This window comes from Chenopodium album, chromosome 15, assembly GCF_948465745.1.
Source record: "Chenopodium album chromosome 15, dcCheAlbu1.1, whole genome shotgun sequence".
Taxonomy (NCBI): domain Eukaryota; kingdom Viridiplantae; phylum Streptophyta; class Magnoliopsida; order Caryophyllales; family Amaranthaceae; genus Chenopodium; species Chenopodium album.
In genome coordinates, this window is record NC_137848.1 from 645,432 (window position 1) to 659,731 (window position 14,300).

The following is a 14,300-nucleotide window of genomic DNA, read 5'->3' on the forward strand; positions in this document are numbered from 1 at the left end:
AATTCTTGGGCCTGATTCTACGTGCCGGATCAGTACAATAGCATGCTCCGGAGCATCCCGATTTTAGCAGGTTTTGCATGCATTTTTTGGCCTAAAAGTGGTTTGCCCCGGCCCCTAGGCTTGAAGCGGGGCCTTTTTCGTTAACGTATTCCTATACTTTTAACTTTTTCACAGAATATATGGTACATCATAAATTGTTAGAGCATTAGCTTCAACTTTTGACTTCATCTCTGTAAGCAAAACTGTCAGCATTATTAACAAAGTTTCCTACGTATCAATTTTCATCTCCTCCTTCCCCTTCAATAAAAATAAAGGATGCCCCTCTTCCCATTCCCTTTGATGTTAAACCTTTCTATTCACAGATATGATTATATGAATCACTATAGCAGAACATTGGACTACTTCTAGACACAAATAACAGTCTCTGCCATAAAGATGGCAAGATTATGTTTAGACCAAGAATTTGGATATAGAACAAATTTAATCTTCTTTTTTCCCTTCTCCGTTTTACACCACTAAGACTATAACCTCAATAGGACTACCATTATTTTAAATTACCCTTTAAACCCTTTTTAACACCACAACATCTTCAAAGCAACCCAAAACCAACAGCATTTATTCATGAAATTACAGCAACCAAACCATATTAGCCATGATTTCCCATTATTAACCTTTGTCCTTATTTTTTGTCTCACTTATATGAGCATGCATCATTTTCAAGTTGATGTGGGATGATATCCCACTTTACTTGGAACCTACGTAAGCAACTTCCTCTAAGTAAGATTTCCCAAAAAGTTACACTTCCTGTGGTTCCCATTTTATCAACCAAACTCAAAGATTTCCTACTTCCCAATAGATAGTTTATATATACGGTAAACTGTACTACTTAGCCAGCCTAACAACCCCCATATATATAATATATATAGTGCTCCAGTCAATAATTAGAAATAAGATGCAGACAACAAAGAACTTGAACAAGTACTAACCTCATCAGTGACATAGGGGCAAGGAACAAAGGTAAAATAGAATTTCTTACTCGTACTTTGTCTGCTTAAGGCAAAACTCTTCAAGGATTGAACATAATTTTCCTCTGGCATACAGAAGCCGATGTAGATGATAATGGATATTGCGTACAGTAACTTTTCAAACAAGAAGTTAACTTCCTCTTGGAAAAATTACCTGTCTTCTGCAGGAGGCAGAGACCAAAGCAATATTGGACCTATCACTGCAAGTTAGTACTATAGGCCTGTCGACCAGAAAACATTGGAGACTACTATCAATATAAGTCCATCAACATAAGTCTATCAGCATAAAAATTATTACTAGTTAGAATTGTAAGCCTATCACTCGATAAATTATTGAGACTTCTATCAAGATAAGTCTTAGGGGACTAATACCTTAAGAACATTTTGAATCAATAGGAGTATAAGATCATTTTTGTCAAAGCTGGCTTTGTAGTTGCTTGTGCAATGTGCATAGTCAATCCATTGTGCATAACATTATCAATTCATCACAAGTAGACGCCTAAATTCTGTAATAAGTTTACCATGTAAAATTGCAAAATTTTAGGAAGCAGCGAGAGTATGAAGAAAAACAAAATAGTTCATTCATGATTTATGTTACATCACAAGATCAAGCACAGAACAATCAGATGCTAAGGTAACAAGTATAATAAGACAAACCATCATGAATCCTGGATCAAGGAGGTATATCTGCTTATGATAAAGAGATCAGCAACCTTAATGTTCCCTTAGTGTTAGATTTGAGTCAACAATAAACAAAACTGGTACTAGGAAGCATGCAACAAGAAAATTGAGCATAGATAAAACTATATACGTAGAAAATCGAATAACATTATTTCAGTGATAACTAGGATTTTATAGCATCATCAATGGAGACAAATAAAACATACATGTATACCAAATCGATCGTGGGGGAAAGCTACATTCTAGTTACCAAATACCCAGAATGTAAAATAATAAGATGTATAACTTAAACCTAGAAAAACATTAGTTACCGATTTTCAGCAGAAATCATTCCTAATGCACATCATCCTTTATGTTCACAGGTCACATAGTTCCGAGGCAGAAAGCCAGGCTTACAAAATTTGTATACTCAATAATCGAAACCATCGCTGGCATTCTACTACACGAGTCACAGCATCCTTTCCCCAAGATGTACAATCAGAAGTTCAATTCACTTCACCTTCTTTTTGGTTAGGTCACAAGATAGGTTACATTTGGATCTCAATAGAGGCTTATGTCAAAATGAACCATTCAACTAGCTTGATTCTCATTATCAACAGGGTTTGCCTTCGGGGTTGCAGTAGCCATTTCCAAAAGTGACTGAGCTTCTTCATTAGCAGCCTCCAAACTATATGACCGGCAGCTAAAGTAGAAAACTGCAGTCATCATGTAGTCAATAAGCACTACAAAGGAATACATGATCACCAAAAGTGGCCCTTCCCATATTCTAGATGACCCATCTCCATAGCTCAAAGTCTTCACCCTGTGCTCAAACAATCCTTGTACAAATGCCATCCCTATTGTCGACACCAAATACATAAGAAGACCTACTTGAGTCTGACCTCTAATCAGAACAAAAGACCTCAATAATGCCTGAGGTCCAGAAGCATCCTCCAAGACCGAGATCACAACCGCAACATTGCAAAGAATTATAACATTTGCAAATACCACAGAGAAAACAAGACCAACAACCATGCCTGGGTAGACAACTAAATCCGGTACAAACCCAGATATCAAGAACACATTACAAACAGCAACAAGAATAACAATGAACAAAGTAACAACTCCAACAATCATCATACAAGCCCATACATAAGTCACAACAACCCGCCTCCATAACTTCCGAACAATCACACAGAACTTCGAGGCATCAAATTGTTTCTTCGAGTAAGTACAATCAACCGAATACACAACAGCCGCTTTCGATACAAGTGACAATGTGACATACAAAAAGAAGCACACAGCAGTTGAAACAGCTAAGTCAGCAAACTTTTGACAAGATTGCTTAACAACAGGACTGAGAGGTAAACCACTAGCTCTAGCAATCAATAACAACCTAATACTCAATCTTCTCACAATAGTATGATCAACTAACAAATTTGACAGCTGAACAGCAGATACAGGACAAATTAACAATGCTGCAATCCCCATAAATCCACCACAATTATACCTCAGAATTCTCACTGTTTCTCTCAAAATCTGCAAAACACTCATTGAACGAAACTGATAATTCAATTGGGTACCCAAATCAACTGGATTTTCCATCTGGGTATCTCTAGATCCTTCGATTGATAATCTCTCTAACCTAACTTTACCATCACAATCTTCCATTTCTCCCCTTTTAAACTAATTACAGAAACTAACAACTATAAAACAAAATCAAAACCAGATACAGTAATATGTTAAAATAATCGGATCTTAAAATAGAAAGGAATTTGCTTACAGAATTAAGACAATTATAGATCTGGGAAATGAGAGAGAACCCTAGAATTCATGGGAAAGTGAGAGTACCAAGAATATTGAGAACGTGAAGATTGAGCTGATGGGGAGGAAGAAGGGTGGAATTTGTGCAGAACGTGAGTTGGGGTTTGGAATTGATTGAAGAAAAAGGAGTTTTTTGTTATTGTAATTGCAGTAATAGTTCCAAAAAAAACAGAGAAGAACAGAGCACGTGTTTTTGTAAGTGTTGCGATTTCCAGTGAGAGAGTAAGCAAAGTGTCGGGAGGAATTGCCATTTGCGCATTTGTTTATGCATGGCCCTTGACCAGGGTCTGTGGATGTAGTCTAGGTCCTCTGTAGGAAATGATCAATCGGGTGGTTCGTAGCTCGGATAATTATTGTATGGTTCAGGACTATTGGCTCGACGGCTAGCTATGAGGAGTAGATATCCCGTTCATTGTATTGTTTCATTGATTGATCTTATCAAGAGTTAATTTGAGAACCATTATAAACGTGTACGATAACATAACTAATCTTGATTATTTATATTGATTGTTTAACTGAGTGGCATATTGACATGGTTTAGGTGGATCTTGTTAAAAAATAGTCTTAAAAAATTATGTACTCGTATGTTGGTTAACATTTAAGGTCTTAATAAATAACTACTAAAATAAAGATATAACCCGGTAAATCCCATGCTTTCCTTTCAATATTACAATAATTTATTCGTGTTAATGCACGGAAAATATTCCATATGAAAAGTATGCTTAGATATTTTAGTTCCTCGATCTCCGTACATGACGATACTTCAAATACGAGTGAATTGGAAGTGTTCCCGTGGATATTCTCCACAAAAAATGACAAACCTTCGTAGTTACTTCAAAATTCTAAATAAAGTTTAACCCAACCTTTGTGGAAATCGTCTAGATTACCAGGTTTGCTTAACATATAGGTCGTTTTGAACGAGTATTGTCCATCCATGAGGGCTTAGAGGTATTGAAAGGACACATTTCATATCATACTCATTAACGGTGTCTGTAAATGAGCTCCATATCCCACTCCATGCATCTTTTCTTAAACATGATCCCTCACCACATTCAAATTGCCCTTCTTTCCAAAGGTAACATACTCTCATGATGTAGGTGAAAATAACTTGTGTTTGGGCCCAATTTAGTCCAATTGGGCCTAGTCATTAAATGATCCAATTAAAAGCCCAAGGTCAAGGTTCAACTCTCCAAATAATGCTAAAGTCAAGATCAGTCCACAAGGCAAGTCAATTGGGCCAAAGCCCATTCCTCCCATATGTGCAAAGGTATAAAAGCCATCAATATTACATTTGTACATTCACATATATTCACACAAAGCCTCAAGCAATTAATTCTCTTGCATAGCTTTCTCTCTACACATTGTACTGACTTTAGCATCGGAGGGGTCTTTCTCGGCAACACCCCCGAGGCTAGTTTACGTGTGTTTGCTGTGCAGGAAATCCTCGGCCCAACATCACTTGGACCGAGCCCAGTCTTCACCACTTTATTGGACCTTCGGCAAGGTCCCATTGTTTTTACCCGAAACAACTTGAATAACTAACTCGAGAAGAATCTCTTTCCTTGTTAGGGTAAGAAAATTTATATTCTCTGTGTTTCAGTTTTTTCTAAATTCTAATTATACTTTTTACCCTTTCAAACAATGGTTGGTAAGCCCAAATATTTCCCGTGATTATCATCCAGTCACATTGTTAATAAATCTAACATTTCCTCGTTTTTGTATGACACACACCCTTTTGCTAGCTAAACGAGATTTCTAGCTTTTTATGCTGAGAATTTCAACAATCTTAGAGCATTCCTTTTTGGCTTTTGCAACGAGTAATCGGTCATCTGCGAAGGAGATGATGATAAATATATAACATGACCACTTATGCTAGCTTTGATCCTGTGTATGCCCATCTCTTGAAGCTTCCTACAATAAGCTTGAAAAAGCATCTACAACCAAAATATATATGTACAAGGAGAGATGATCTCTCTGCCGAAGCCCTCAGGTTAGAGTAACCAAGTCAGAAGTACCACCATTTATTTGTATAATAAAAGAGTATCAAACGCTACCCAATTTTCATCAAAACCAAATTTAAGGAGCAATTTCCCCAAAAAAAATTTGGCTCTATCTTAGCAATCATACCATTCCTCCCTTAGCTTTATCATAGTATTCTTACGAGTTCAAGAGCTATCAAATTTAACTTCAATGTTACATGAACTTAGATACCCATGTCAGACACAAGTATGTGTCTAAGCGTCCAACTCGGCTAAGATTACATGATTTCAAACTAAAAAGAAAGTGTATAAATATCATATTTATATCTAAGGATTGAGGGTTTAACATGAATACTTAAGACGAAATATTTTTTTTTTTTTTTTTTTTGAAGGGAAAGATAAAATATCATTAATTGAAAGCGGTTAATATTATATACTCCTGGAGTACTATGGATCATGGTACTCCATACACTATGTTTGAGTTATTTTTGCTTAAATGTTTGTGTTATTTTGTTACAACAATATGTTATTTTTTTATTTAGTTAAACCTCAGCTCATGCTATTTTAATTTACATAAAATAACAGGTACTTATGTAAAAATAACATATGTATAAATTGAAATAATAATAAGTTCACATCAAAATAACATTAGCAGCGTTGAGTATTATGACATTATGAAGAGAATCGAACACATCAAGCGGTACTAAATTTCTAGACATGAAGACATTTGAACCCTTTAATGGCTTCGAATCCATTGCTTTCTAAGAAACCCTAAAAATTGGAAGAAGAAAAGAGGAAAGGGAAAGTGTGATTGATTTTGAGTTAATTGGAGTAGCTGAGAAGGAGATTGTGGAAGGTTGATTTATGGTAAACCCATAAAATTGAAAGAAGAGAGGAGAGAGAAAGTGTGTGATTTTGAGTTAGAGTAGCTAAGAGGAAGAGAGAGAGAGTGTGGGAGGAAGATGTCTAAGAAAAAAGGTGAAATAACATACATTTATTTAAAAATAACATTATATATAAGTTAAAATAATAAGAAGATAACATCAAAATAACATGAATTTTACAAATCTGGAGTACCTTGTGCATGGTACTCCATGAATAAGATAGAAATTGCGAATTGAAAGTCATACAGTATCTACAATAAGCATTATAGAAAAGTAAAATACAATCTAAGTTAATCAAGTAGAAATCCTCTTTAAAGAAACTGTGATAATGAGAAACTAGGTCTGACGATGAAGCACAACCCCCGATCGTTCGCTGAATTATGCAGCGTTCTGTGAAGGAGTCCATCTTCTTGACATAGTTTTGGGAAAATTCATTACTTGATCATGTCGATTGCATCCTCAATTCCAACGCCAATTGCAAAATTGTACGAACAACAACCCATGAATGCAATTTTTCAAATAAAACCCTAAAAATAAATTCCAATCTTCCATAAGGAAAGATAAGAAAGACAAACACCAAACTCTCACAAAAGGAGATAACAAACCCAAAAATTGGGAAGAAAACTCTCATAAAGAAAGAGCAAGGAGGATTATTAGTGACTAAAAAACAAAGGAAATAAAGAAAGAATTGGGGCTTATGGTAGCCCCTCACAATTGCCAAAGATTTTAGGGTTTGCCAAAGATTTTAGGTTTTTTTTTTTTTTTTTTTTTTTTTTTTTAGAGAGGGAGAGAGGAAGAGGCAAGAGCCAATAATTTAACTTGATTTCAATACTTTGTGAACTCAATTTTTATTTTTTATTTTTATTTTTTTTTGCACTTTAAGGTCTTGTTTAGTTCACCTTATTTTTATTTATTTCAGAAAAATAAGTTCAGATCAGATTAGAAAAAATAAGTTCAGTCCAGATCAAATAAAAAAAAAGTTATATCAGATCATCGTTTTATGTGCAGTTTTTTTTTATCGCGTTTTATTTTTAATTTCGTAATGAAAAAAATTATGAAAATTATACATTAATAAAGTACACATTATTATAAATCTAACAAAACCCACTTAATATAAGTTTTCGATATAGATTATCGGACACTGTCAAAATTTTGTCAAATCAGACCATCAGATTAAATCAGATCATAAAAAAAAGGTAAACCAAACAAGCCGTAATACTCACAAATGCAAATGTACAACACTTTTCCCTCCTTATTTTCTTCTTTCAATAGTCCTCCATTCACCTGATTTCTCTCTCTTCTCCATCTCAAAAATCAATGGCTCCCCAAAACCCTAAACCTCTGCAACAATCCCCACAACACCCCCTTAAACACCCACAAATTCAACAATCCAAAAATCAGCAGCATTTACAAAACCTTAAAATCAACAGAAATTGGTCAATTGCAAATTTTGAAATCGGAAAACCCTTAGGAAAGGGCAAATTTGGTGAGTCTACCTCGCTCGCGAAACCAAGGTTTTCCCCTAATTTCTCGAGCTGTAATTGATTTCTTCATTGTCAGTTTTATTGCAAATTTATAATTTTTGATTTTGGTTTTCAAAATTTCGGAGGTGCAGAGTAAATATATAGTGGCATTGAAGGTGATTTTCAAGGAGCAAATAGAGAAATATAGGTTGCATCATCAATTGAGGAGAGAGATGGAGATTCAGATGAGTTTACGACACCCGAATGTGTTGAGGCTTTTTGGGTGGTTTCATGATGATCAAAGGATTTTCTTGATACTTGAGTATGCTTTTAGGGGTGAGCTTTATAATGAACTCCGTCGAGTAGGTCAATTTTCCGAGAAGCAGGCTGCTACGGTATAGTTTTGAAGTTTAATTTTGATTTCACTGAATTTATGATAATTTTTGTATGTGTTTTCTGGTAAATTTATGTGGCGTTTATGTTTTTACTATCAATATTGTGGTTTAGTTGTTTGATTGGACTTCTTATATCTCAAAAATGGCTCGTGTATATTGATCGCAATGATGGGATTAGGAAGTTTTATTTTGGGTTATTAGGAAGTGGTTAAGTTTTATATATTTGATGATGTATTTTTCTGTTAATTCAAATGCTGTTCTTTATGATCATTGGGCTAGGAAGAAAGTAGTACAATGCTGGTTTGGAGGGTAATCAGGAGAAAGATTGAATTCTATAAAAATTGTCATTTTTTTATGTTCTGTTTTCTGTTAGTTCTAGTGGCTTTCTTGTATTTTCTGTATTAATTGACTTTTGAACTTCAGTTTTGCTGATCTTAGGTAACTTTTCTATTTTCAGTACATTGCAAGTTTGACAGAGGCATTGGCATATTGTCATGACAAGAATGTCATCCATAGGGAAATCAAACCGGAGAATTTGTTGCTTGATCATGAGGTATTATATTGAGTAACTAGCTGTCTTTTTTGTGCTTTTAATTTGGTTTTCTGTTCAAACGGCGGACTACGTTATACCAATCTGTGCACCTAAAACTATACTATTTCATATACAAATGTATTTAAAGTTCATTCTTCTTTGTGAATAAAATCTTGAGCATTAGTTATCATTGAACTGGTTGGTTATGTGTATCAAAACATTTACAGTGTCAATTAAACAGTTTCCTGCTTAGAGATTGTCACACTAAGTCATTAACACTGATTCCCTAATATATCATTCATCGCACTTGGGATGTGTGAGTCAATGATCTGTATGCATGAGATATATAAAATTGTTGAAGGTCCCAGTCTGGTAAAAGTTGCAAACATTAGTAAGATAAATAAATGCTTTATTAGCTAAGGAATTAGTCTAATAGCAGTAGATAAATAAACTAAGTGTGCTATATTTTTGCACGTCAGGGTCGTCTGAAGATTGCAGATTTTGGGTGGTCTGTACAGTCAAGTAACAAGAGGCACACTATGTGCGGAACTCTTGACTATCTGGCACCTGAAATGGTTGAAAACAAATCCCATGATTATGCAGTTGACAACTGGACTTTGGGTGTCCTGTGTTATGAGTTCTTGTATGGAGTACCTCCATTCGAGGCTGAGAGCCAACGTGATACTTTCAGAAGGTGAAATGAATGGCATAACGAATTAAGTAAATAAAGACTATAGGTTTAGAGCCTGCTAAGCTTAGTTGTTTCCTTATGTAGGATTATGAAGGTTGATTTGAACTTTACAGTTGCACCCCAAGTTTCCACTGAGGCCAAGGATCTAATTACCCGAGTAGGTTCTTTCTTCATACTAGAAACATAACTTTTACTTGGAAACCAATGCACTTCTAAAAGATTTTGGTATTCCTGCCTTTTGATCATGAAATTTGGATATCTATCTTGCAGCTTTTAGTGAAAGACTCTTCAGAGATACTCTCTCTTCAGAAGATATTGGAGCACCCCTGGATTCTAAAGAATGCAGAACCTGCAGGAATTTACCTTAAATAGATTAGAAATTTCTCCAAGCAAGTCAATGAGGTTCTACTCAATGCTGTATCCAGAATTTATTTGCATATTCCAGGCTTTTGTTTCAAAATTCATCAACTCATCATTGAAGCCTTTGAAGGCCGTGGCTCCTGTGGCCAGCAAGTTTTTGCTTCGGAAGTCATCATCAAAGGTTGTGGCTGTTGTGGACGGTAAGTGTTCAATCTGTTGACCCTCCTAATTTTTCTGTGCAGTAGTCATCAAGGCAATGTTTTATTTTGCCAGGTTTCTGCCAAAATGAAGTTGTTTATTTTGCTGACTAAACATGTATAATTTTGTAAAAAGGTTTAATGAAGAAATGTAATTACTAGTAGTTAAAATGAAAACCTTGCATGTATTGTGCTGGCATGAGACCCATATGTTCCTCCACCAAGTACATATGGTATCTTATTCGATAAAATTTTGTCCAAGGTGACTGAGTATCATCACAAGGTATACCATAAGCTGATTGATAATGTGAAGAAAAAATGGAGCAGCCAACAATTTAATTTCGCTAATTTGTAAAACGTGTTCATCAGTGTCAAATTTCCTTGATGATTTTCTATTGCTGTCACTAAGATCATTAGGTAAGGACTAAGGACTAAGGTGATGGCACTCTTATTCATAGGTAAGGCGATGGTTACAATTAGGAGAGTATCAGTACAGTTATGCTTGATGTTACTTGAATTGATGTCAAATTTCAACCCATACTTAATCCAGCTAGCAAATCAACATTTACACTTTGATAGATCAATGGATTCATTGGTTTAGAAATCTTCAAAAGAGAGACTAATTCAGCCTCTATATGTAGTAATACTTCAACTTACTATCCCCTGTCCCTTGATTTGTACCAACTATATACGATATCTTGCATTCTTTGAAGAACATTTCAAAAAACATGGTTCATACCTTTATTGACACGGGGTACACGAGGACTAGCATAAGGGTGAACGGAGTAGTTCTTTATGGTATCGAGAGTTGGCGACAACCCTGGTGGTTGTATGTCTGGTTAAGAGGAGTATCTCGAGTATGGTGTGGGGGTGTCGCTTCATTTAGTGGTGAAAAGTCGTATTAATATAGTCTAAATAGAGTTATTGAGTACTTATTAGAATCATGTTAATGTATATTTGAAAAAAAAAATAAAAATCAACTATTTATAAATTATACATTTTGATTATGATTAAAATATGTGAGTCAAAGTAAAGTATTTACGGAGTGTTTTAAAATAGAGGGAGTGAGATATAAGAAAAACACGTCTTTTCTACCCGTAGGGTGAGTTTATTGGTGAGTCTCGAGTGGAGTCTTGACTCAAGACTCACATACAATGATACAAGACTTTTTTTTTTTTTCTTTTTTTTCAATAAAGTGGTGCAAGACTATAGGTAGTTTTGAGATGAGTTTTAAGACTCTACAGATTTATAAAAATCAATTTGTTTTTTTTTTTTTTTTTTTTTTTTTTTTTTTTTTTTGTTGGCCAATAAGGAGCTGTCAACTCATTTGTTCAAAAATGTTGTTGATTTTTATAAAAGAAATAAATATATAGATATTGAATCTGGAGTGAGTTATGAGATAATGTATTAAGAATTAAAAAAATCTGGTATGAGTCTAATAATTAAAATATAATTTAATTTTAATGGAAAGCTGACGTGACAAAGTCTAAATTATGAGTTTAGGGTATGTTTATCGCTAAGATTTATGAGAGTTTGGAGCTAAGACTTTAGTAAGAGTCTTGCTATAATGTTGACAAAGACTTGTAGTCTTGAAGAGAGTTTTATATATTCAGACCACCTTCAAGACTACAAAAAAGGTCCCCACTTGTTGAAATTTTATGTTTTGTCCAATTATAGCATGCCACCTCATCATCATCATTGTTGTTTTATGAGCAATATCCAACGGCAACTTGCTCCAATTCTCCCAACATCAGTTTTGCTATAAAATTTTTAACGGCTATTTATTTAATGATAATAATTTTGCCTATAAAATAATTTGGGATCAATATTCTCCCATAATTTTCTCTCCAAAAATAAAAAACTTGCCAAAAATTAATAATTCATGGGTCCAAATCAAAATTTTGATTTGAATCCTCTTTTGTATTTGTTGCAAAATAATCCTCAATTACATTCTCTTATAAATCCAACTCAACAAAATCAATCCCAAAATTCCTCAAACCCAAATATGGGTAGTGTGCAAGTGGAATTTTTTTTTCCTAATTATTATATTGCACGAAGTATTTTTTATTTTCAAATTATAATATATACAAATACACATTATATTATTAGTATTAAAAATAATTTTATAAAAGAAATAGATTTATAAATAAATTAGTGTTAGTATTTAGGAGGGTAAGTGAGTCTGGAGTGAGTTTTGGGACAATGTGTGAAAATGAAGAGAGTTTTGTGTAAGTCTGAATAATAAAAAAGCAATTAAAAATTAGTAAAAAGCTGATGTGATAGAGTATGAAATCTGAGTGTGGGGATAAACTTACCATTAGGTTTAGGTACAGGGATAAACTTACCCTTAGTATTTGCTCCAATGTTATTTTAAAATTGTTCAGTGGAGTATGAAATAGGTGAAGTAGGCGTAAAAGTAGCAGTTGAATAGTAACGAAAACAGAGGAAAAGAATTGAAAATGTGGGGACACAACAACCAGCACGTCTACACAAGAGAAGACCTAAAAGAAGTAGACAATGCCATTTCATTTTCAGCCTGCAGAAAAGTTATTTTATCTTATTTGCAGATTTGCTGCGTGCAAATTAAACTACTCGTACACCATTTATGTGGGGAACATAAACCAAAGGGTGTAAATACAAATAGGTTTGTACGCAAATTGACATTTCAAAGAGTTTCTTTTTTTTTTTTTCGGTTAAAACAGAGTTTAATTGATACTCGTAAATTGCTTTCCATTTCCTTCTCGTTCCCCAATTTTACTGTTTGCCTAGTCTGTCCGTGCTACTTACATTTCTATGGTCAAGTCGTAATTGGTATAGGTATAATATTCTTTCCATGTTACACGATCTTTAGTTTCGACCGTGCTTAATTTTTTCAACAAAATATACGGTAAAATATTAGAATTTCTCATACCGTATTAAAAAGACTTAGTTGAAATTTCTCGTTCTGTATTGAAAAGACTTAATTAGAACTTGGAATATCTTATGTTAAACTGATATAGCATCCAATTTTCTCTATCATTAGTATTGTTTTTGAGTTAGATTAATCTTAAAATGCCCCTTATAAATATTTCAACTTGGAATTTCTTTTATTGATACTTGAAAACATCCAATTTCTTTGGCTTCTTCTTTCTTTAGATGGGAAATTGCTAGGGTTCTTCAAGCAAGAGTCAATCTTCACGGCTAAATGGTGTATCGGTGATGATGTGTATCAAAATGGGCGAATTCTTCCTATTTTAGATGTAACTGTATTTAGTTTTCAAGAACTTAAATATGATATTGAAATTTTCAAATGTGATAATTTATTGGAAGGAGGTTTAGGTTGAGTGGGTACACAAATTACATAGAAATGTAGTGAAGAATCATCACTCTCAAATATTGCAAGTATGTAACGAGGGGATTTGACCTTACAAGGTGAATTTTTCACCAACTATACCAGTATATAATTGACACCAAATACATGAATTGACTATAGAGTAATTTTTCTACCACTTTTAAAGTAAAGCAAATTAGTGACAATGAAAAAAATTAACTATGAAACTCTTTTGAAAGAGATGAAGGATGGAGTATAGTTATTTTCTCTTAAAGAAAAAACTAAGAAAGGATTAGGTTTGTTTTTTCTTTCCACGTGACTAAAGTCAAATATCATTTGATTGTCGATTTCAAAGATTATTAACTTGCACCTACAACATGAATGTTGATTATTTTGTACTTTTTCTGGTTTTTTTTTTTTTTTTTTTTTTTTTTTTTTTTTTTTTTTTTTTTTATAATTGCAACGTTTGAAATTTTATACAGTAGTATTCATACATGCATTTTTGATCATCTTTTGTGATTAATAGTCATAGGAAAAGAGATACGGAGTAGATTTTTCTTAAAACATACGGAGTATTATCATCAATATTAATTTTTTTTTATTTTTACTAAAATACTCCAATTAAGATATTAAAATTATTAAAGTACAACTTTTAACTTTTTATAATTTTTGTGTATTAAAAAAAAAAAAAAAAAAAAAAAACAGAGAACACAAGGGCAAAACAAAATTGGAATAGGGACAGTGGGCATACAAATTACAGAATGAATTTGGCAGTGTCTTTTCTATTCATTCTGCAAACAATATTTGTTGTTACTTGCAGATTTTAGAACTACAGCATTTATGTGGGGAAGCCTAAAGGTTTTACCAAGTACTACTAGTCTACTAGTACTACACATTTACATTTTACGCAATTTGACAACTCAAGAAAATCACAGATATTTACACATTTTAAAAACCTGTAGTAGATTAGTAGCTTTTTA

The 14,300-nt window shown here is 33.6% G+C and overlaps 1 protein-coding gene and 1 pseudogene across 2 annotated transcripts; one reads left to right on the forward strand and one right to left on the reverse strand.

Moving 5' to 3' along the window:
• Window positions 1-1,842: 1,842 nt before the first annotated feature.
• LOC145581465 (uncharacterized) lies at window positions 1,843-3,776 on the reverse strand. The gene has a single exon (XM_081638470.1). It carries the CDS (start codon window positions 3,354-3,356, stop codon window positions 2,277-2,279), a length of 1,080 nt encoding a protein of 359 aa, XP_081494596.1. The 5' UTR covers window positions 3,357-3,776; the 3' UTR covers window positions 1,843-2,276.
• A 3,876-nt stretch (window positions 3,777-7,652) lies between these two features.
• Window positions 7,653-10,252, forward strand: LOC145581467 (serine/threonine-protein kinase Aurora-3-like; annotated as a pseudogene). The gene is made up of 6 exons (XR_014099631.1): window positions 7,653-7,886; window positions 7,988-8,230; window positions 8,688-8,783; window positions 9,242-9,456; window positions 9,538-9,610; window positions 9,724-10,252. The product of XR_014099631.1 is annotated as a serine/threonine-protein kinase Aurora-3-like (transcript).
• The last annotated feature ends 4,048 nt before the right edge of the window (window positions 10,253-14,300 follow it).